Source organism: Anas acuta, chromosome 11 (genome assembly GCF_963932015.1).
Source record: "Anas acuta chromosome 11, bAnaAcu1.1, whole genome shotgun sequence".
NCBI lineage: Eukaryota > Metazoa > Chordata > Aves > Anseriformes > Anatidae > Anas > Anas acuta.
In genome coordinates this window covers 21,975,167-21,998,808 of record NC_088989.1, presented here as the reverse complement: position 1 = coordinate 21,998,808, position 23,642 = coordinate 21,975,167, and the positions used below count along the sequence as shown (strand labels likewise).

At 34.3% G+C, this 23,642-nt stretch overlaps 2 protein-coding genes across 18 annotated transcripts in view; one reads left to right on the top strand and one right to left on the bottom strand.

The window, feature by feature from the left end:
• TASOR (transcription activation suppressor) overlaps positions 1-14,678 on the top strand; it is a 36,975-nt gene extending 22,297 nt beyond the window's left edge. For 3 of the 11 annotated variants that reach the window (XM_068694532.1, XM_068694529.1, XM_068694533.1), the window contains exons 17-23: positions 2,738-3,681; positions 4,459-4,581; positions 5,145-5,304; positions 5,987-6,095; positions 6,272-6,450; positions 6,537-6,695; positions 7,349-8,120. In XM_068694532.1, coding sequence (XP_068550633.1) covers positions 2,738-3,681; positions 4,459-4,581; positions 5,145-5,304; positions 5,987-6,095; positions 6,272-6,450; positions 6,537-6,695; positions 7,349-7,911 — 2,237 coding nt within the window. In that variant the 3' untranslated portion in view covers positions 7,912-8,120. Of the gene's footprint in view, positions 1-2,737; positions 3,682-4,458; positions 4,582-5,144; positions 5,305-5,986; positions 6,096-6,271; positions 6,451-6,536; positions 6,696-7,069; positions 7,276-7,348; positions 8,121-13,172 lie in introns of those variants that run through there. The other 8 variants (XR_011100279.1, XM_068694537.1, XM_068694534.1 and 5 more) reach the window with 8 other exon arrangements.
• Positions 1-23,642, bottom strand: part of CCDC66 (coiled-coil domain containing 66) — a 40,919-nt gene that overhangs the window by 7,807 nt on the left and 9,470 nt on the right. For 4 of the 7 annotated variants that reach the window (XM_068694541.1, XM_068694539.1, XM_068694544.1 and 1 more), the window contains 10 exons: positions 22,315-22,568; positions 21,856-21,940; positions 20,821-20,982; positions 18,941-19,085; positions 18,343-18,462; positions 16,526-16,989; positions 15,308-15,345; positions 14,729-15,015; positions 14,163-14,290; positions 9,814-10,188 (listed from right to left, as the gene is read on the bottom strand). In XM_068694541.1, the coding sequence (XP_068550642.1) occupies positions 10,105-10,188; positions 14,163-14,290; positions 14,729-15,015; positions 15,308-15,345; positions 16,526-16,989; positions 18,343-18,462; positions 18,941-19,085; positions 20,821-20,982; positions 21,856-21,940; positions 22,315-22,568 (1,767 nt within the window). In that variant the 3' untranslated portion in view covers positions 9,814-10,104. Of the gene's footprint in view, positions 1-9,813; positions 10,189-14,162; positions 14,291-14,728; positions 15,016-15,307; positions 15,346-16,525; positions 16,990-18,342; positions 18,463-18,940; positions 19,086-20,820; positions 20,983-21,855; positions 21,941-22,314; positions 22,569-23,642 lie in introns of those variants that run through there. The other 3 variants (XM_068694540.1, XM_068694542.1, XM_068694545.1) reach the window with 3 other exon arrangements.

Below are 23,642 nucleotides of genomic sequence, written 5' to 3'. Positions count from 1 at the left end.
TCAAATGTTTTGGGCTACAGGCACTCCTCATTGGACATATCTTTCTATTTAGCATCTTCTGGAGGGTTTTGAATTTTCATTCTAGGGAATTAAGATCAATTCAGTAGCATAACTTAAAGGAAGCTTTGATCCTTTCTGAAACTGATGGCTTTCTAAATTCAGTGGCTTGTCCACATCTCTTTTTTTTTTTGTTTGGTTGTTTCTGTAGCAACATAGCTGTAGAAAGGAATTCAAAGAATATCAGTCATTCTTTTTCTTAAATTACATAATCTAAATTTCTGATAATTGTAAGCAAACTTGCAAAATCCATCCCAACTTGATTTTGATTTGAATTTGGGACTGTTCTTTAGCTTTAGACATTCAGCTAAAAATGGTATTTGTTCTTGCTTGTTCCTTCTCTTGTAAGAGAAGATTAATGCATCAATAAACATTCTTAAAAGTGATGGCTTTTGACGACATTCATCTTAAATACAAAGAAGCAGAATGTTCCGTGCTTTCTTTGGTGGTGGTGTTTGAATTTATGATTTCAAAATAAACCCAAGAACCCTTTTGCTGGAGTCACTGTAGAAAGACCTCTCTTAAGCAGTGAGGAATTTGATTCTTAATCTGCAATAATAACAACTTGGGCAGATCTTAAACAGCTCTTCTTTCTAAGATTGTTTTCTGGCAGTCATCGTGTGTTTTTTTTTGTTTTTCTTTTTTTTGACCTAAGTTTCTTTGACCTAAGCAGTTACGAGGTATTACTAAGGAAGAATATATTTGAAATCAGAAATAATTCTTGAATAGCTGTTGAATTTTGTATTCATGGTTTACTACTTGCTGATCCTTTTTTATTATTATTATTTTTTGTGAAGACTTGTGAACCAAAGGTGTAGGTAGATCTATGAAGGACGCCACCTTCAGGGAGTTCTATTTCAGTAAGGGAAACCCTAGGTTAATTTTTTTTTTTAAACTTTTTTTACATGCTAGAAAATATTTTGGATTGGTATCTGTATTCAGCAATACATATTTCTGTTTAAATTCCTTTACACTTCTTTACTACAGGCCTTAACTGTTTGTCCTCTCTTTCCCCTCCACACTTCCTTTTTAAAGCACTGTTTGTTTCTTTCTGGAAAACTTTAAATAATAACCTTTAAAGAATAACTTAATCAGTCTAGTGTCTAGTATATGTTCTTACTATGTATTATGAAGTCTTTTTCCTAATCTAATTGTTACAGAAACTTTCTCTTAAATCAGCATGAATGGATTGGGTATTACTTCTTTCATTGCTAAAATTGGTATGTAACAGGCTGTATTAAAATGCAAGAAGTCACCTAAAAATAGCCCTCAATTTCAAGCTATAGTATATTTTTAATTTTCCTGCTAAGAGTTCCTTGTAGTACAATATTTCTTGATTACAATAATGTAGCTTATAAGTGTTAAGCAGCTCAAGAAAAATGAGATACATAGTCTCAAGTACCTCACATCTCAAACAATCTTGAAATGAGTTTATTCTGTTAACATCATGATTTGGTTATTGAGTTATTCTAAAACAAAATTAATGTGCTTAAGCATGCAGAAGGCATAGATCAATGCTGAAGGCACAGGGTATAACAGAAAAACAGGTTCAAATAAAATTGAACAAATCAGAATCACCTGATTTATACCTGCTTGTAGTGCTTTTAAAGAAAGCAAGAAATTAGGTTTGACTAGATGGATGTGCTTTGAAGGATGAAGAACAAACATCTATTTTATTAAGAAAATAAAATGGAACCACATTGCTGGTTTCTCTGAACCAGTCTAAGTGGTGTAAAGTACCTACGAGGTGATTACAACATGAAAAAGGAATCCTTTTAGTGGCAGATTTTTTCCTTTTAGGCCTTTTAGAAATGGATGTTACCAAGTAAGGGACAGCGCATAACTTAAACTGATCACAAAAACAACTGCATTTCAAAAGAACACAGTTGTTTAAAGTTAATTTGTGCTATTTTGGTTACTGCTTCTGTTGCAGAAATCTTCTGGTTTTCTGCTTACAAGTCTATTAGCTGTAACAATAACACATTTAAAAAAAAAAAGCACTTTCTTCGAAGTGTTGAAATGCTTATGGAACAGATACATACTGAAACACTTGTATGTATTTAAATATCTGAAATATCTGTGACAAAACCAGTTTTGAATGTGGATGGTGAATAAATTGACAGTTGCAGAAATGATCTCTGAGGTTTGGGTTGGGGAGGCTTTCAGCACTCCTTACAGCATAACTGATTCTGTGGATCAGTAATTATCATAAAACATATGTTCTACCCTTTTAAGAAAAAAAAAAAAAATCAATTGGGAAATCAGATGTACAGCTTGCAATTTGCAGTTTAACTCCACAAGGTAGTATGTGGCTAAAATATGGATTTTGAAAGTCTACAGATTATAACCCAGTAGCAAAATGTCTGAATAATTTGTTACCCTGCTCAATTTTCTAATTTGGATGTGTTTTGTAATTAAGGCAGCTACTGTTGTGTTTAATTAGCTGTTATCACTGGGAAAATTACTTGGGTTCTGGCTTTCCAAGTGAACTTTGATATTGTACAGTCTTAGGAACAATGACATTTTCTGTGCTTCTGCACATCAGAGACACACTGCATTCTGGATTTAAGGTGCTTGGGGGGAGGCACAACAGTAATACTTTCTTGAAACTGCATTTTGTTGTATTAGTTCTGTATCACTTTAAAACATAAGATGATGATGATGAACTCTTCCTATATAGGTCTGAAATCACCAGAAGAACCACTGGTGTTTTTACCACCAAAGGATGCCTTCCCTAATGACCCTCGGGTAATAAATAGGCAGAGAAGTTCTGATTATCAGTTTCCATACTCTCCATTTTCAGACACACAAAAGGGGACAGCAGAAGATGGACTTTATACAAGACAAGTGGAGAAACTTGAAGATCAGTGTGGGCTAGCAGATCAACCTTTTACAACTAAGCATTCCATAAGTGCAATAATAGAGACTACACTATTAGAAGAATATAATCTATTCGCAAAAAAGATTCAGGAAATTTTGCAGCAAAAGAACATTGCTTATGTTAGTGGTATGTCCACACCAGTCTTCTCAGCCCGAGAGAGGATAATGAGACTTTCTGAATACATTTGTTTACAGGCATCAGAGATTTCTGTGCAAGAATACATAGAGACACTGAGTGAAAAACTGAATAGTGTTATTTTGTCCTCTTCAAGCACTAGGCATACTCAACCAATTTATTCTAGTCCTGAATCAACAGAAATAGTTATTAACGCTGCACTGAATCCTTCACCCGAGGTGTTACCTGCTTGCAGGGACTGTGACCCAGCATTGCTATCAGAGCCATTGTGTAATAATGTAATGGAAGATCTTGAAACTAAGGAGCAGCATTCAGCAAGCTTGCCCTTAGCGAAGGAGGAAATGGATCGTGTGAATGCTAAAACAGAAGATATACTGACATCTGATCAGACATCTTCCAGTGGCGACCTGATGGAGCAGCCAGAAAAGACACAGAAATCCCCAGAGAGCTTAAATATTTCAAGCCAACCAGCTCTTTCTGATTTTATAAGCCAGTTAAAACCTGAAGTATTTAACAGTTTGGTCAAAATTATTAAAGATGTACAGAAAAACACTGTGAAATTTTATATTCATGAAGAGGAAGAAAGCATTCTCTGCAAAGAAATCAAGGTAAGTATGTTTCATTTCAATCTCTCTTTCATGGTAAAATAGATTGGTGTGCCTTTCAAACCAGAATGTATAAAAACGGGGCTTGCAAACATAAACTAGGCTAAAACTTCCTTCAAAAAAGTTTGAACTGTGACAGTGAATGATGAAAACAGGCTGTCCTGCCACATGTCTTGTTTGAGGTTGTCTTACATTTAACTTTTACATAAGTCTCTTAGTTGGAAAGTTAATACTGGCTGTACTTTGGGGTCCTTCTGAAGGTACTGCCAGAGGGGTTAGGCTTATGGAAGGTTTTTGGGGAAAAACAGATAACAACGGCAAACGTGTGATAGAATTTTAGCAAGTACATATGAAAAGTTTGTGGTGGTGTGTTTTTTGTTGTTTGAGGTTGTCCTATTCTTTTTTCCTCTGTTTAATAATACAGGTAAGTTTAGAGACTGCTGTCCTTCTGTATTTAAGTGTGTAAGACAAAATTTGAAAATGAAATAATAAAGCTTCTGTTTTCTTGAAAAAACATGCAGTTAATAGACGAGACGGCCACTTATCCATTTATGTGCTATTCTGTAAGAATGACTGACTTGCTAAAATAGCCTATTTCCGTGTTGCTACATCCTTCTGGCTAATGTATTGGAAAGACCAAAAAAAAAAAGAAAAAGGCAGTTCCACCCTCTGATGTTCATTTCAATAGAAAACTTATTTAAATGTCGTCTTGTTCTGGGGATTGTTTTGGCCTAACTACCTTTTTGCTTTCTTTACCATCTTTTCTTTCTGTGGTGTTAGGAGTATCTTACAAAGTTAGGTAATACAGAGTGCCATCCAGAACAGTTCCTTAAAAGAAGAGCTGATTTAGATAAACTGTTGATAATTATTCAAAATGAAGACATCGCCAACCTCATCCATAAGGTACTTCACATAAGTAAATGCACACTACAGAAAGCTACTGTTAAAGCATAATGAGAAGAGCTCATTTCAATTAAGGTTACTTTAAATGATGACCTGGGTTTAGGTGCCTCCTGAAGAAATAAAAATGGCTGTGGTAATACTTAGGGTTGTTGCATCATACACCTCTAATAACTTCTACCTACATGTACTTGCTAATGTATACTTAGTAGTTATAAAGCTCTGATGAGGCCTGAGTAGTTCTGCTTTTAGTTCTGTGATGCTCTAACAGCAAGCAAAGGCAGCTGCCAGGTTACCTTAGGTGTTCCTGACAGCTATGGCTTATGAGCTTGTAGTGGACAGAAAATAAAATCATTCTAAGTACTCAGCTTCCACTGGCTCACTCCTATAACGGTTTTGAAAGAGCACCTCCCAAAGAAAGAGGAAAAAAGTAGTTGTTTTACGTTGTGTGTTCAAGTTAGATTTTCGGTATTAATAGGTAGATCAGAGAAGTTCTGTAGTTCTTTTTTTAATTGTGATCTTTTATGTTTTATTTTCCCTCATATACATCTCTGATTTTTAAACAGATACCTGGCTTAGTAACTTTGAAGAGGCTTTCTTGTGTCAGCTTTGCGGGTGTCGATAGTTTGGATGATGTGAAAAATCACACTTACAATGAACTCTTTGTGTCTGGTGGTTTTGTTGTGTCAGATGAATCTGTCCTTAATCCAGAGAGTATCACAATAGGTAAGTCTGATGCTTTCTGAAGCTTTAAAACAGTCAAAAAAGCCTAATGTTTTAGGGTAAAAGATAAGTGCCATACTAAAGAGCAGTGAGGAATCAAGTCTTCTAATTTACAGAGATGATATTGTGAGGAGATTTTTTTTTTTTGGAGGACTTAAGCTAATTCAGTCTCTTACCTCACTGGCCTGTCTGGAGAACATGAACATGGATATCTTCTCTTTAAATTTGTCTTATATTGTGTAGTTATGTGTACAGAAACTTTTATTCCTTATGTATCAATCCACAAAAAATGTAGTAAAAAATACTTGAAAAACTACATTCTTTCAATTTTGCTCTTTTGAAAATTGAATAGTTATCTAAGTATCTGTTCTCAGAGATATTTTAGCAAGGCAGATCATGCTGACTGAATACCACTGTTAGGTATCTGTTTGTTTTTATCTATTCCATTGTTTACCTTTACTTTAAAAAACAAAACAACACAAAATCCCCTTGGTTTTGGAGTATCGTTGTTGTCCAGTCTCCTAGGAACTAAACCTAAAGTACTACCTAGGGTAAAGTTGCTTTAAGTACTTTGATGAAGACTGGAGAAAAAAACAAAAACAACACACTTCTATGTATATATTGAAGCAGTGTTTTTAGTTCACATACCACAAAATTTAACTTCTGTTCAATATCTTCAAAACAGATAAACTAAAACAGTTCTTAAAATTTTTGGAGGATCTCAATACACCAGATGGGAAATGGCAGTGGAAAGTCCACTGCAAAATACAAAAAAAACTTAAAGAGCTGGGGAGGTAAGCAGTCATCATTTATATATCAGTTGTTAACATGCTTCAGCTTTAAATTATGTTCTAAAAAAAACAAGTACAACTTAGTGTTATGTTCAATTTTTTGACTTAATATTTAGACTGACTTTAAATGTCTTTATAATGGTGTTTTTTTTTTTTTTTTTTTTCTCTCACCATCACAGACTGAATACTAATGCTTTGAGTCTGCTGACCCTGCTGAATACCTACCAAAAGAAGCACTTGGTTGAAATTCTGTCCTACCACCATTGTGATTCTCAAACTCGAAATGCACCGGAATTAGACTGTCTTATCAGGCTTCAGGCTCAAAACATACAACAGAGGCATGTTGTCTTCTTAACAGGTAAAACCAAAATATAAGATTACCTCTCTTTCTCTTTTGATCACAGGTGCTGTATCTTAATACAAAATCTCCTTTTATGTATTTAGAAAAGAATCTCAAAATGCTTTCAAATTATGCTGAAAATGGAATAGTGGTTGCTACTGTTGATGACTTTATGCAAAATTTTAAAAGTCTTGTTGGGTATCACAACTCTGTTACTGAAGACAACAGTCTGCCTCCCTCTGATGTTCAGAAAAGACAATCAGGTAATATATTACACATATTTATAGTTTTTTCAGCTAATTAGACGTGTGGGGTGGAGGTTCTTGAAATAGTGTGTCTTTACTCTTTATGTAAATGAATGCTGCAGATGGCAAGGAAAACCCAACTCTCAAGCTACTTTATTTTAAGTGATGGGGAAAAAGCAGCTGGGATGGAGCAGCAAGAAGATGTTAAATACAGAATTATAGGCTGACATGGTATCCAAGAAAGCAGATGTATGCTAAAATGTATGCATCTGTTTCCAGGAAAAGTATAAATGTAACAGTAGCTTTTAGAAATTGTAAGCAAAGGATTAAGATGTCAGTAATTGTACTCCCTTAATTGTCTGATCCAATACTGACCTACTGTATAACTTTAGATGCTGTTTTGACATTAACCCCTTTGGAGCTGGGAGTTGGGATTTCCCAACACTAAACATGAACACAATGCGCAGAAGCTTTTAGCATCGGAGTAACTGGACATTCACACAGAGGGTTAAGTGTGTATGTTGAGTAAGTGAACAAGAGTGGCAGAAGACCAAGACTTAAGTGATAATGGACATACAGACCTGAAGCATAACACTCTGTGAGTAGTGTATAGCTTTTCTAACAAAAGTTTGTATTTCAATAGAATAGGACTTTTTTTTTTTTTAATGTAGTTCTTGTAGAAAACGATGAAAAGGATGAGGAGGACATGTCTCTGGATTCAGGGGATGAAGCATCACAAATAGAAATCTGCAATGATGACTCCAAGTATGATACATGTCGCTTGGAAGCTTTGCAGACAGAGGCCAAGGGCTCACACGGAGTAGATACAAAAGAAAGTTGTGTATCAGCTCCAGAGTTACCTCCTGAAGCACAAATTGGTTTGATGGAAAAGACTTCTAAAACTGACTTGAAAGAAATACAGCCAATTCCTCCAGTTTCTACAACATGTTCTGCTGAAGGAGGAAAACAGAACTCAGTTGAACAAGCTCCTTCTAGTAACTTCCAAGTTTACAGCAGACAATTAAACATGTCCCATCAATTCAGTCAATTTAATTTACTCACTCATCAGACTTTTCTGGGAACAACATACCCGATTTCTGCAAATCAAAACCAAGAAGGGGGCAATTATTTTCTATCTGCTTACAGTCAAAGCATGGATACAGAAAAGTCATCATCGCCTGGTGGTTGGGATATAAATTGTGATTCTTCCAGGCCATATTCAAAACAGAAATAAACTCGTAAGTCTTTTTTTAAGTTGATGTGGACTTTTCTGTTTCTAGAATGGTGAAATAACAATTTCTATTTTATTCTGGAACAATATGTTTCTTGTCCTTTATCTCAAATGTTTTCTTGTCTTATTTAAACCATGATGGCCTGTACCTGTTGGAAGCATCTGAAAATTGAAATAAATATATATATTTTTTAACATTTATTGTACTTGAATTATCTTGTTTGTTGGCACTTTTAAGTTTCTACATTTGTATTTGACCTGTACATAGGCTTCAGTTTGAAGTCTGTTTTAATGTAAAACTGAATGTTTGCCTAAAATATCTGAAACGGCAAGTTTTCTTTAACTGTAAGAGTATCCAAATCACTTTTCTTTACATAAATATCAAAACTTCTGTATTTATTTGACACTATTTTGTACAAATGTTTTTACATAGCCATAAGGCAGCGTAGTTATTTTAATGACTGGATTTTGGAAAAAAAATACCTCAATTAGATTAATGGTGCGGTTCCATTACAAAATAAAATAAACTCTTAATGCACAAGGGACTTGCTAACACATTGCATTGTCTGTGGTTTTTATACTGTTTTCAAAGTACACAAAAAAGTACCCAAATTTTATTTCATATCTAGCAATTATCTTTGTCTAATTTTGAAGCTGCATGCTTATTAGAACAACATCAGAATGATCTTACAACTTTTATTTCCCATTGTAGTTTTAGAGTAATGAGAAGGACAAAGCTAGTCTTAATGACAGTGGCAGTTCAGCTTTGCACTAGAAAATCCTCACTCCTCTCACTCCTCTCCTTCAGCATAGCGATCACTCTGCTTTTCTCTTTTTTAAAACTAGTACTGTCATAAACACGGAGATCTGTTTCTTAATGCTGTCCTTTTTAGTTTCCCATGTGCTAAGTTAACCTTGCATTTTCTATAGCAATTCTGTAATTCACTCATCACGCAGCATTTTCTGACTCAAAGGCTTCTGGAGAACAGTAGCTGATAGAAAAGTAGCTCTGGTGTGTCAGAATTATCTGGTTAGTTTCACTGATGACTTTACATACGCTAAAACCCTGACTCTTACGTTTACAGTTTTTGTTTTCAAGTTGTCCAAAGTCTTTTTTTCAAAACAAAAAAGTACACTTTTCCCTGATGTTGAATAGCTTCTCTTCTATTAATTGTTTGATTCACTTATTAAATTAGGAACAAACCATGACCAAAGTAGTTTAGCAGTAATCTTACCAGGCAAGTAATCTATCAAAAAAAAAAAACAAAAAAAAGCCCTTGTACCAATAAAATGATAATGAATTTTGTGGAAAAACTGTTTTACCAAGTATAATGTCAACTATAGATTCTCACCTATTACATGACTTGGCATGCAAAGGGAGAGGAAAGAGTGCACATTTATTCCCTCAGCTACTGCTGTAAGGTACCTTTATAGTCAGGTTATTTCTAAAAAACAGTTGCTCCTAGAAGGAATCTTTGGTTGGAGGTTCAGTGGTTTTATTGCATATCAACTAAAATTAATTCAGGTTAGGCATCTTCTGCAGAGATCTGGAAGAAAAAATGTTTTACTCCAAATTATCCTTTCTCTTGAAGGCTAAAATATTTATTTTAAATGCATTTGTTCCTATTCTGGCTGGAAGTATTGAATGCTGACCTGTTCAGACTACTTATAAGTTGACTTCTTTAAACTGCATTCTGTTATTTTGGACCCAGCCATTACAACATTAAGTGCTGCTATCCTGTTTTAACGGGAGCTGGGGGGGTATGTGTGCATGTTGCAATCAGCAGTGCTGAGGTGTTAAAATCTGAGATTAAGTTCATAGACAATTAATTTGTCTAAGCCTAAAACCTGTCTGAGTAAGTACAAGCAGTTTTATGTGGTTAAAAATACCTACCAACTCCTGAAGCCATTTGGAATGATTCTTTAATCTTTTTATTTATCAAAAAATGCATAAACAGTACTGTATACATCCATTTTTGTACAGTGGCTTGGTGGTTTCTACTAAATGGACGTTTCTTCATGTAGTATGAGGACCTTTCTACACAACATCATTAGTTTAATGTATCTTCAATCTCAAAAGCAATATAACCCTGTAATACTATCAAAATTTGCATAATAAAATGGTTCACAATTAATTACATTAGCAACATGCTCTGCCTTTACATTTTTAAGAACTCGTACAGTTACATGTACCTTTCAAAAGGGTGAAATAAAATTCTCTTCCTGAGTTATGGTGGGAATTAGTCCAGACTCCAACTCTTTTTGCTTCTGTAGGAGGCCCTGAAATAAATGTAATATAAACATGAATGCTCTGTCTGCCTTATGCAGCCTGAACTAATAAGTGTGCTAGTGAGGTGCAATGCTGTTTAAACACACAACTTAAAGCAGTACAACATAACGCATTCATAAGGGAGGGAACTCAGGCTTTCCTGATTCGTGCAAAAGACTTGCTGAAGTGTGACTGAAGTCGTAGCCCAGCCTAATGTTTCCAGGGATGCCTATGCAGCAGAGACATGGCATTTTCATTGTATTAACTTACTGTCTTGTGCGCCATCACTACGCTTGTAGTATTCTAGCATGGTCTTTTATGCAGCCAAACCCCAGAACTTGGTAGGTACCAGCGTGTAGTATTAGCATTGATTATTCTCTAAGACAAAGGAGAGTGTTACCTTTTGACCCAGAACAGTGACAGAAGTATGAGGATGTGCATATTTATGCTCAAACGTAAAAGGTTCCTGCTCTGGTACTAGAAAATTGAGAAAACCTGTAACAAAAGTCCTTACGATTGTATCTTTGGCCATGTGTATAAGTAATACATATCAGCTGTGTCAGGTACATTCATAAATTTGAAATAGTCTTTTTACTGTGATTAACAGGATCATATGAGGAGCTGCATGTGACCCCTTGCTATCTGTTTTAGATCTGTCTGAAGTATGGTACCAAGACAGTATTAAGAGAAAAGCTGCAATGGTAACAATGTTAGATTGCAAGACCTTTATCAATGATAAGGGTTCTAGGCTGATGTTACAGCTCAGCACCTCAACAACTGGTCATCCTAGTGGCACAGAAGGGGAGACAGATCACACAGAACAGGCTTAAGTTAGCATAGAAGCCTGTTAGACTTTGCATTATTTCAAAAGCAGCAGCTGCCTACTTTCACTTACTTGATAAATTACTTTTTTTTTTTTTTTTAACTAATCAACAGCAGTAACTACTATTTATGTTAATAAGTCAGTGGACTTATTTAGTCCCTTTGCAACAATGACGCTTATTATAGAGTGTTATTGCAATTAGTAGCAAGTTACAAAACAAAAGCAGTATTTTTTTTTGCCTTAAAATGGCCCTGAGCTGAAGTGAAAAAAAACAAACAAACATTGACCACTCCAAAAAAAAGAAAGAAAAAAAAAAGGGCTATTCACAAGTATTGTAAAAGGGCTTTAGAGGACAGTAAGGGAAAATACACACACAGGGACAAGTAACAAGTTCTTGCTTTCTTGCTTTGCCTGTCCTTAGACAGCCTGCTGGTAGTCAGCAAGCTCAGTTAGCCGTTACAGGCTACAACCTGCTAGCAAGTGTTTTTATTGTGCTTTTATTGCCCTAGGAAAATAAGATGCTCTGGTATGTACTGACTGTTTTGTAGCTGTTGTGTCTTTTAAAAAAGAGAACACAGTGTTGACTCTTCTTTTTTCACAAATACTTAGTCCACTTTGCTGGATGAAGAAACTCAGGCTTATTCCACTGACAACTTTGATTTAAGCAAGAAAACTAAAGTCTGCTGATAATTCTTATTACTGCCATCACCTGAAATACAGAAGAAGACTTCACTGAGCAACTAAGACAAAGGGAGACTTGCTGAGTTGTAACAAATGCCATTACAGACTGATCCTTCACTGGGCAGAAGAGGGCCCTCGTGGCCCTTTAGTATTCACTGGTGTATCCAGGGTCCAGTGAGTTCAGCTACACTGTTACTAAAACATCCTGATCATATTTTTCTATATACTCTATATGGGTTTTAAAGGCTAAAGACTGACCAAATATAGCTGTATATGTGTATTCTGAAACTATTAATTGGATAGATATATATACATAAAATTGTGTATATTATCATTTAAAAGAACAAGACTAGATTATCTCCTAAAATAGAAAAACTAAGCTCTGCTCTTTGGCTTGCTTATATTTCATACAAAATATTGCACTATTCAGTCTTTCTCAATGAAATAACCAACCCAAAACAGATAGAGCACCTCAGTTCAACAGGTAATGTCCCAAATGCATTCTGTGGCTGCTAGGATATTTTAAAAAGAACTTAAAAAACTTCTAACTCTTCAAGAACCAACCTTCACTGAAAGACTACCCTTAATGTTAGTTTTTAGATATTGTTAGGGCCTGAATACTCACTGTGCAGCAAAAATGTTCCCAGGCTTGTGTCTCCTACATTTGCCAACAATGATATTACCACTTTAAGCCTCATTAAATATTCATGGATTTTGTTCACCTCAGCATGCACAAAACTCAAATTGTGCTTTGAAGACGTTGGCTTCATTCTTAACTGAACTACCATTGGCAAATGAAGTCTGAATACAAAACACTTGGAAGTTGTGGATATTTAACAAAAATATTAATGGGCATTAGGAAAGACCTGTTCTAGTTATGAAGAAAGTCATCTATCTAGGGAAATCTACCTGGAAGTCATGAGAAACTGACGCTTCAGTGTTCTTGTGTCACATCTTTTCTAAAATTACAGGTTAAGTATGCCATGGCTGACACCTCATTTGTGCAAGGGATTTACTTGTTACTGAAGCACTAGGTATGCACATGTGTTTCTCTAAAGCAGACCAGGAGATAACTAATGGTACTCCATTGTACTTAAGTCTGTCAGTTTCCTTCTTTAATTTGGATCATTTACACAATTTTCTCCTTTAATCTGAAGAAAAATTAATAGTGCTCCTATGTATATGCTTTATTATATGTCTTCTTATACATTTATTTACTTTTCAGCTATATATAATTTTTCTAAAAAACTATCTAATAATAAATGTCACTAATCTAATAAAAAAAATCTAATAAAAGTCACAATCTAATATTCTAATAATAAACAATCTAATCACAAAACAATCTAATTAGATCTAACAATCTAATAATAAAGTCACTAGTATCACTATGGAGTCATTCAAAAAAAGGATGATACCAATACATACATATCTTTAATAGTCCTCAAAGAAGAATTGCAAACCTAAAGAAAAATTTTCTTTTTTCTCTTGCAGTCCTCTATCAGACCATTTAGAAGCATGAAAGAAAACTCTTCTTGTGATTGTCCAGGCCTGCGGTTTGAACCTACTCTGGACCACAGTTCACTGCTAGCAGGTTGAGTATCAAATTCACTCATGTTTTAATAACTTGAAGCTTGACAGTATCTTTTTTTTGGTATTCTGACTCCAAACAGAAAAATACGTAACTTCACAGTTACCAACTATAACCTTTGTGCTTCTTTAATCTACTGCAATGTGTAGCAAGACTTAAAGACAGTCTTGCCTTGTTCAAAATCCCTTGGGCAATCCTGAAGACCTAATAGTTACCAGTGACTTACTACAAATTGAACAATGTATACATAGACAGGCAAAAGGCTTTTGCCTCTGGTTGCCTGTGTTATTACACCAAATTACATTTTCTTTTTACTCACAACACCTGACTGATTTGACAAATCCTGAATTTTAAACATTAGCAAAAACACAGCTAACTCAGAAAGATTTTATAAGGATTTTCACACATAATATTTACAGATTGGAATATTCCATGCCTGATACTTGATTACCACCCCTCTAACTTTCTGTGCCATCTACGTAACTCTGGCATGAGTGGCTTACCAGTCATATAACAAAGGTTTGAATGTTCTGTTAAAATACTGTCCTTTTTTCCCTTTGATATTGAAACATTTTTACTATAGGTAATCCTATATCAATACCTGGACAGTAATAAAGTTACTCCTCTTGTTTTCAAGTTTTCTCAGGTATTCCACCTTATCACAGTGAATCTAAGGACTACATAGTTCATAGTCCTTAAGAGTCCAAGGATGGAAGTAATGCATTAACTAAAGCAAAATTAATGAGGAAAGGTAGAGGTCGAGGCCCAAAACTTATAGGATAGAAAAAAAAAATGAATTAAAAATGACTATGACTTATGACTATGTAATAGTTTGCAATGTTCATTTTGACTTCGGTATGTAGACACACGTTTATCAATGACTTTTTGCTTACCTGGCGTAATTCTGACAGTCCCTTGAGAATTGCTTGTTGTCTCTCTCTGATTTTAACTACATCAGGATTTAGAAGAGGATCTCTAGTGTGATCAGAGCTAAAAATCTGTCGTGGTGTTTGGTAAGAATCTAAAAATAAATACATATCAAATCAGTTAACAATACTCCTATACATTTTGTTCTAATTTTGTACTAGATTTTCACAGCTTGTGAAAATCAGGTTTTGGTTGCTATTAGGTTGTGATCACTTTAAGTCAAATACAACTTAGGTTCCTAAGACCAAAATCTGTATGTAGTAATGCCAGAGAAGTGCAATTGTAGTTCAGTAAAGATAAACAAACAAACAGAAAAGGACAGATAAAAGAATTAATTTTTTTTTGCTTTTTTTTTTTTTTAATACAAAGTATAAATTTGGTTGTATAGGCATTCTGTACAGTGCTCTGACAAACATGGGTTACAGCAGAATTCAGTGAAAAACAGATATCAAATTGAACAACATGTAGTACGTTGAACTAAATCACTCCAACATCTCTTCTACATGAATCAGATCATAATACATTTCAGTACCATTCAACTGTTGATATTGTGGGTCATGTGTTGAAGGTCTAGTCACTGGTGCTTCTGGATCAAGATAATACACTTCATTTGTTCGAACATACGGAATGAACTGTGAAGACGGGGGTCTTCCAGCTTCTGTAACTAGGGGAGGGGAGCTCCTCTGCTGTGCATCTGTCTTGATATTTTTCTCTCTTCTACTATTGTTGTTGTGCACCAGGAAATTAGAAGTATGTGTCTGTTTTTGTTGTACTTCGTGTAACCTGTTCTTAACTGCTGGAACAGGTGGTGAGTCAGACCTGTATGAAACAATTTCAGTTAACATATAAAAAATACAAAAGTAATATGATTAAGTTTCTTAAAAAGTAGACAAAAACGCTCAGAGGACTGCACTTCTGCTCTGTTACTTTGCCTTTATACTAGCTATTTATTGTTTACAACTAGCTTGTTTTGTCTTCTCTTCTGTACTTTTAATAGTAGAAAACTAGTTGCATGTAAATTATTTAAAACAGTTAAAATCCGGAAAGAAAAGCATGCATATTTTACTATCTATATATTTATACTTTGCATTAAGGCAGAGTATTGACATACCTTTCTTCATTCAAATTATTCTTATGTAATTGTTCTTCCTAGGAGAAAACCAAGAAAGTCAAAAGTAAAATAAAAACCCTCCATATTTTTATACTAAACACTGTAATTTCTCAAAACAAGTTTGTTCTGAAATTCCTGAAAAGTTTAGCCCAAAGCAATGATTAATAAAGGAAAGGTCCTATTGTTATATACAGTCAGTAGAAGTTTTCTAATTAAATTAAAATTCTTCTTATGGTATCATGCACAGCTTAACTGTCTTAAAAATCTGCTTAAAATTCATTACCCCTTTTTTCAGGAAAGGAATTTTTGAAAATTTAGCTTTCAATAACATACATGCAAAACTTATTTACCGTTAATCATATGATTTACTATTAATCTAATTAAAAACCAACAAACTTGGTTTAACAGATGAATAAATCTTCAAAGGCACCTATGTGAACAGCTATCTAGCTATGTAATTTCACAAACCTTTTTTTTTTTTATTTTTTTTTTTTTACCCACAGCTTCTAAAATATGTGTATGTAGCCATAATAAGCAAATGACTAAACAATATTAAGGTGGACACCTTTTCAACACCAGCATTTTTTCTACTGGCAGGTGAGAGAAATGTAGGTGTTTATGTATGTATACATACATACAGAGAGAGAGAGAGCAGGCAGGAATATATTTAATAGTATTTCTTTATATGAGAATTGTTTTTTATATGAGAATTGTTTTTTATATGAGAATTGTTTTTTCCCAGCCACATGCTACACATGCTTACTGCAAATGGGGAAGAAAAAAACCCAACTCCGCTAAGAAGTATACATTTTTATGACATTAGAGTACATCCTCAGTAGCACGGATTCTTTGCAGAAATAAGAACTGGACAGGTACTCCTGATCTATTAACCAGCACCACTACACAATGGACAGAAATGCTCAAGTCAGTGATACCATTTCATCCCACATACTACTTTCAATCCAGCTCCCTTTTTACATAATGAAACAATAATAAACTATATCAAATACATGCTTTGGCAGAATGAAACAACAATAAATGACAAAAATCAAGATGTTCTGATCATAACAGAAACACAAAGTAAACAAAACACTGCTGTGGTACTGTTCTTTACGCAAAGGGTAGGTGAAAATTCTCAGAGCTTGAGTTACATCCAGGCAGAACTGAGTGAAGTAAGTCAAAAATACTCATCATTTGTGCTAGAGAAAATGTAGTTACCTTTCTGATCCTATGTCTCTTATTCTTCATGTTCATTTCTTCGTGAGGTGAAGGAGATCTGTTTTTTGGGCAGAGATTCCTAGGGGTATTTCTTTCTACCAGCTGAAGCAGCTCCATTTGCCGTCTCACTTTGTTTGCTTCCCTTTGTTTTTGTAGCTGTTTAGGGTATCTTTCTGATGCTGGAATATATCTTTTCCCAGGCTTGTTTATGTTCCAGTCAGGTCTTTTAGTATGTTTTTCTGATGATTTAACTTGTCTTTCTTTTCTTGCATATTGTTCGTATAGCTCACTGTAGATGCCACCATTCTCTTGTCCTGAAATTTTATTTTTATCTGTATATTGCATTTCTTTCTGATATTTGTTGCTGTTGGAGGTTTCCTTATATTCTGTGGAAATATCAGGGGATCCACAACACATACTTCTTCCCTCAACTGAATCAATACATGCTGAAGTATTACAGTCATCTAAAAAAAAATGTATTTTAACTTCAAGTGTAAGTTATTCAAATAACTTGTTTGAATGTTGTCTGCACATCAATCTACCATTGCTGATTTTATTCAAAAACCAGTTGCTACAGTTTTATGGTGATTTTTATCCTTTTTGATGTGGAAAAATATAAGATCAATACAAGCAATTTGAGTAAGGAGAAAAAAAAAGATTAGAGAACAAAATCAAGTCACTGCAAAGTTAAACTGTAAGTAAAATGAAACTATATTATCTTAAAATGCCAAATTCAGTTTTATCCTTGGTACCCACTGGTTAAGAGCAAAATACAGCTCCTGTTTAGTACTTTAGAATGCTGATGGTTTGGTCATAATCATAGTGCTACTATCAGAAACTTACTTTCCTAATCTTTGTCTTCCAATGGAAATATTTTGTTCAATTTTTAAATTACTGAAAATCCAGCCTCTTTCTTTACTAATTGGCATATACAAAAATATTAATTACTTTGTAAATGCTCTGAATTTCTAGTAAAATTTCTACCAGCATTATCAAAACCAAAATTATTAATTTTTGCTTATGCAAATACAAATAAATTAAAGCTTTCTCTTCTCAAGTGTTAAGAAGCTAATAATTTTCTAAATACAAAGTAAATTTCCAAGGTAAATATACAAGGTAAATATACAAGGTATATTTCCATTCAATCTACTCATTGAGGCCTCACCTACAACATGAATGAATGTATACTAAGTTCATAGAATAATAGACATAGAATCATACTTATTTTTTCTTTTGTTTGTTTGTTTTAATAGTGTGATACATAATCAAGATAAAGACCAGCAGGTATTCCATCTACATAGACCCACAATTTTGTCTGGATATTTAGGAAGAATTATAAAAAGCTTTTCTAAACGGTTGAATATAACCTTTCATTTTCCAATTAGTCTAGTTTTCTAATTCCAGGATTATGACAGTATTTCTGTCAGCATCTTCAAGGATTTATCCCAGCTTGATAGCAAAGCATGTTATATAAGCCTGTGAATATTCACACTGAAAATTACTAAAATATATAACTAAATGCCTTAATAAATTTAGTCCTGCAGGGCTTGTAACCATGACTAAGCCAACACCATACTTCAGACTGGCTGATTTGACTTTGTAATTGGCAGGTAACAACTATATAGGCATATTGTTTATTTAGAATACAGTGATATATGGTAATATTCTAATATGCCTGTGTCTGTCCAAGTATTTCTTGCTAGCTTTATTCCATTCTGAATGACAGTGATTTGGCCCTGTTGCTAAGTTACACCAATATGCTGTTCCACTGCCTGTATTTCGGTACACCAGGGTAATTAAGTGGAAGGGCTGTGTACCTGTCTGTACAGCGGTGTCTTTCCGAGAAGTCTGCCGATCAATATTACTGCTAATGTCATCAGAAAAGTTATGACGTTGATATGAAGTGTCAGTATTACAATTTTCCAATTCAGTGTCACCTAAAAAGAATCAAGGCTTTTTTTTAATGTAGCTTTTTTTTAAAAAATGTAGCAACATATATTCCATTTAAGCTATGCTATCAGGTTATCGAACTATTGTTGCTTAGAACACAAAGCAAAAGGTTGAGAACTATGATTCAGATCTGAATACTCCGCCTGTTTCACTGAAAATCAAGTTGACCATTTATAGGTCTGAATATTCCATATGCCTTCCTGGTGACAGCCTTATATTTCTTCCTTTATGCAATGTAGCATTTGAAGTTATATAATAATAGTAATATACTAAAATACAGTACTCATAGTATTAGTTAACAACGACACTTGTTTTGAAGGCTCTTTAAATAAACTGAAATGGAATTTGATTCCTGAGTCAAAGGAGCCTTATTACAAAAGCAGACTGACAAAGAAAGAACACTGGCACCTCGTGTGCAAACACCACAGGAACAAGCAAACTGAATATGAAAAGATTGGTACTTGCCACCAAGATTCTTCTTAAGTTTTGAAATGTCATGTCCCTTCTGAGCCAAATCTTGAATACGCTGTTCTTGTTTTAATCTCTGTGCTAATTCTTGAGCTTTCTGCATCGTGTGATAGATCTCATTTGTTTTAAGAGTCACAAGTTCCTTTAGAAAAAAAAATGTGATCATTTGAGAATAAAATAGGATTATTTAACCTCCATATAAACCCCAATGTTTACAGAAATCATGTCAACATACATTCTTTTTTTGAGTAAAGCATTTAAAACAAAACAAAACAAAAAAAACAAAAAACAACAAGAACTAGTTGAGTAGACACAATACCTAACATTTAAGTTTTTAATGGTAAATTCAGAAGCCCTGCATTCTGCTGTGCTGATGAAAGGCATTCAATCCAAGCATTAAAAAGCCAGCATCTAGATCCTCTTACTTATTTGGATCCTCTTACTTATTTGGATATTTAACTCCTTTCTGATAAATTAGTCCTTTCATAAATGTCATCTGATTTCAGCTATCTATCATCAATGTGGTTTAATGAAATAAAAGCCCAAATAAAAATAAGAATCCTTCCTCCTATTTCCACAGAAAGGAGGCAGTAGAAAGCTCCCTAACAAAGGCAGAACATCCCTAAATCTGAGGCTTATATTTTTAGACCCGGTGGGTTCAAGATGACTGGGCCAAGGAACAACTCCTATCCAAACTGATACTACCATCTCATACCCCAATTCCATTGCATTTGCCAGTGAAAGCAAAACCGATAGCATGACATGTTTGGAAGGAGCTGAGCGATTACATAGAAATATGACTTTTCCTAATTTTTAGCAGTTTCTTCTAGCATCTACGCGCAGATTCTATACCTTTCCCTCCAGAAAATGCAGAGAAATCAAGCATCCGTATTTCTGCAGGCTCTTGAGGAGGCTATGCTTTTGAAAACAGTCTGTTTTATGACATCGCAGAATTCTGCTAACACTTATAGCTGCTACTGTGCCAAAAGAAGAGTATGGCTTTAACCTTCTACAGATTCTTCTGTAAGAGGTTAAGAATATATAAAAATGTCAAATTTGTGTACACCAATGGTCAAAATGTTACTTTCAGTTTAATTTTTAAATGAAACAAGCTTGAAAGTTCAGCAATAGTTACAGAGGTGAAAGTTCTAGAACATCAACAACTTTTTAAACAATTTGTCCAAATTATATTCTGGAAACTCTTTAATCCAGAGTAAAAGCACATCCAGTTAGATAAAGTTCATGATACTGAACCATCTTAAAAGCATCAACTTATCAACAACAATAATTGGATCGCAGACTTTGTGGTATTTTTTTAATTTAAAATTTATGTTTAAAATGTATTTTTCTACATTATTTAAAACCACAAGTGCATTTTTGCCAGTTATTATTCATTCATCTTTCTGAAAAGGCCCTTGTCCAAAAAAAAAACTTGCCTTAAACCTATATTGTACTATATTAATTGAGGAAACAGATTTTGGTTTCAAATGTAGAAATTTCAGGTAGTTTTCATTTTCAAAATGAGGAGGCAGTACCATTTTGAAGGTGAGGAACTGTTTTCCTCAAAAAATAGTATTATTACAGACTCTGAATTTGGTAGGCAGAAGTCTGTTTATCATTTTGAAACTCTGAAGGACTTATATTCATGCTTTAGAGCAGTTATGGTCCTGTTAGTGGAGATGTGGCAAAATCCCTTGCACAGTTTCAAAATATATCCTGTCATCTTTTACTCTACTTAAAAATAATATATCAAAGTAATATACTAGAATAATCAAAACATAGTCTTCCCTCTATTCATAGCTTCTAAGTTTAGTACATACAGATAAATCAGTAAAAAATGTCCATTTATCTGCATTAAGCAAAATACAGAAAACCACCTCTTTTTGTTTTTGTTTAAGCATATCTTCTTCAAACTGTTTTTGTATCAGTTCTTTTTCTCGTGCTAGGCGCTGTTCTTCCTCGTGTTCTTCCCATTTTCTCTTCTCTTCCTCCAGTTGTTTCTTCTTCCGCTTTTCTTCTACCTGAGCCATTATTGCTTTCTGGTAATATCATAAAAAGTAGAATTAAAAGGTATAAAATTGAAGATATTACAATCTATTTACTCATATACTTCCATGTATGTGTATAATGTTTGGATTTGGAAGCATTAAAAGAGAGACAATTTATTCAAGACAACTTATTAGTTTGTGTGACATTACTAGAGAAAATAACTAACAGTTCATTCTTAACGAAAAAGTATTTCAAACACTTTTTTTGTTCTAATTTCTCAAAAGATATGTAGTTGCCTTCCCATTTTTTTAGAACTACCAGCCCAGCAAAGCAGTTTGAAGACAAAATGTGCAAAGATAAACAAATCTCTTTTTCTATCTTCAAAAATTGTTTTGTACATTGCTTGTGAAGAAATAGTGGTCTGATTTTTATCCAATATACTTTGATCTAGCAAGAACAACAGTTTGAGCAGATAGAATCATTACATTTACACTAAGATTTATTTACATTGTGCTATAGACATCTTCATGAAGATATATGTTCAGTTAAGAGTGCAAAAAGTAATGGGAATGGCAGCAGTAAAGTAGATAAAATTTCAAAATTCATGGAAGGGGTATATGCAAATATCAGTACTCCTGATGACAGTGGAGACTAAAAAAAATGTGCACAAAACCTATTAGAGCTCTAAAGTTTGTGTTGTGTCTTTCTGAGGTGAGAATTCTGTCACAGAAATGCAATCAACTCCGTACAAATATTAAAAAACTGTAGACTCTGAGAGGAATAATGTTAAACAATTGTAAACATGATCTGAAGAATGAGAGTCAACTGCCTCACTATTATTAAATGTCATGCTTTATTCATATGACAAAACTACATTTCATCCACTCATTACAATGTCATTAATCTTTAAAACAGAAATCTACCTGATGTTCTAACTGTTTCTGTCGCCGTCTGTCTCGCTCTTCAATCTGTGCAGGATCCAGGAGAGCTGTCATTGAACGAAGGAAACTACAAACAAGAAAATGTGTATATGTTTTTAATCATAAAATGGAAAGTCTAAAGCCTTTCTTAGTTAGAAGTCTCAGTTAGATTTCAAGTAATATTTTCATATCGAGGTTATCACATCGCATTATTTAATACAGTTCATTGTAATGAGTAAGGAAGAAAGTAACCTTGCAGTAAATTTTATTCATGAACAACAGCGGCACTTGTGTCTCGCAAAGGTGAAACAACATGTAATTCTGAAAAAAAAGCAAAAGCTAGATGAGATAGATCTAATGATCAGCTTTAAAGGATCTTATTCAAGCACTTTTTTTAATTTCTGAGGAGGTGACAGAAATGAATTAGCTGGGAAGATGATTACCCTTTCAAAGCTCACTCACCTGACTTTCTGACTGTGATCCAAAGCACTGCTTTTAGCAACTTTTTCTGCATTTTCCACCTTTGAGGGCATGAGGTTGCCTAAAGCTGCAGGTGAAAAAGGGTGAACAAAAGCAGTCAGCTCCTTAGGGTCAGGTGACAGGCAAAGACTTTCAGGCTGCTTTTTGTACATTCCATTTAAAGGGTGTTGTGCATTAGCATTAAGGTGGTTCTTTAAAGAATCAAAATGCATTGCCCATCTGTCATGCTCTTCAGCCTAAATAAATATGAAGCAACAAAAAATGGAAATGTGCTCAATTACATTGTTTCTATAAAGCATGGTTAACAAAAGAGTTAGACAATATGTATTTTGTACAACAGGAACATCTGAAAATCTATATATTCTCTCCCTGATAACATGAACAAGTGGCATGTTTTACACCGGCCCACATTTACCGCCTCTACTTTAATGGTGGACAATAGCAGAATTACTGTGCATTGGGCAGAGATGTTACTCTTCCTGTTTTCAGCTTGACAGGCCCATTGTAAAATAAGCCTTATTTTCCACCCACGCCATCCGTCATTTTCAATTAAACACAAGAATCCTAGCAAAGTACCTGAAACTTCTTTAGAGGTAGCATATTGGCTTTTTAAGTCTACATTCTGTACCACCTGAGCTTATTTTTTTGGCATCATGATGGGAACTGAATATTTTAATATTTCATTAATAGAAGATTTTTACCTAAGGGACCTTTGTTTTTGCTGTAGGTACTGAAATTGTTTTTTTCTTTTCAATAAAAGAAGATTTGTTTCTCTGGAAGGCCTGGAGAACAGCTCCCTCAAATTTTGCATTCTGCAGAAAACAAACTAACGTAATCCACTTAAAGCTTTCTGCGAGTCACTTCCTTGAACAAAAAGCCACCTTCTTTAAGCAAAGTTTTATACCTATTTAAAAAGACACAAGAAACACTTAGTCCAAATAATAATAAGAATCCAAATAATTCTTTCTCCTGTTTCCTAAGTTTTGCCTTTCCTTTGAGCACATTAATGTGGAACCACACAAGAGCAGTTAAAAAAATCTATTTTATTCTTATGTAAATCTGTAGTGAAATATGTAGAAAGGCTGAGAGTGTGACACAAGACCTGAAAATAAGATGCTGAAGTAAACAAGATTAAGTACATGTAGCTTTCTTTCAAAAGGGGCTAGAAGTGAGATTACTGTAACTTGGGTAACTACATCCATCTCCCCAGGGCACAGCTATCAAATTAAAAAAATGAGGCAGCTAATGCTGGGACCTTTCACAGCTGTGTTGCTTTCATAACATAAAGCTCAGTTTGCAAAGTGGCATCA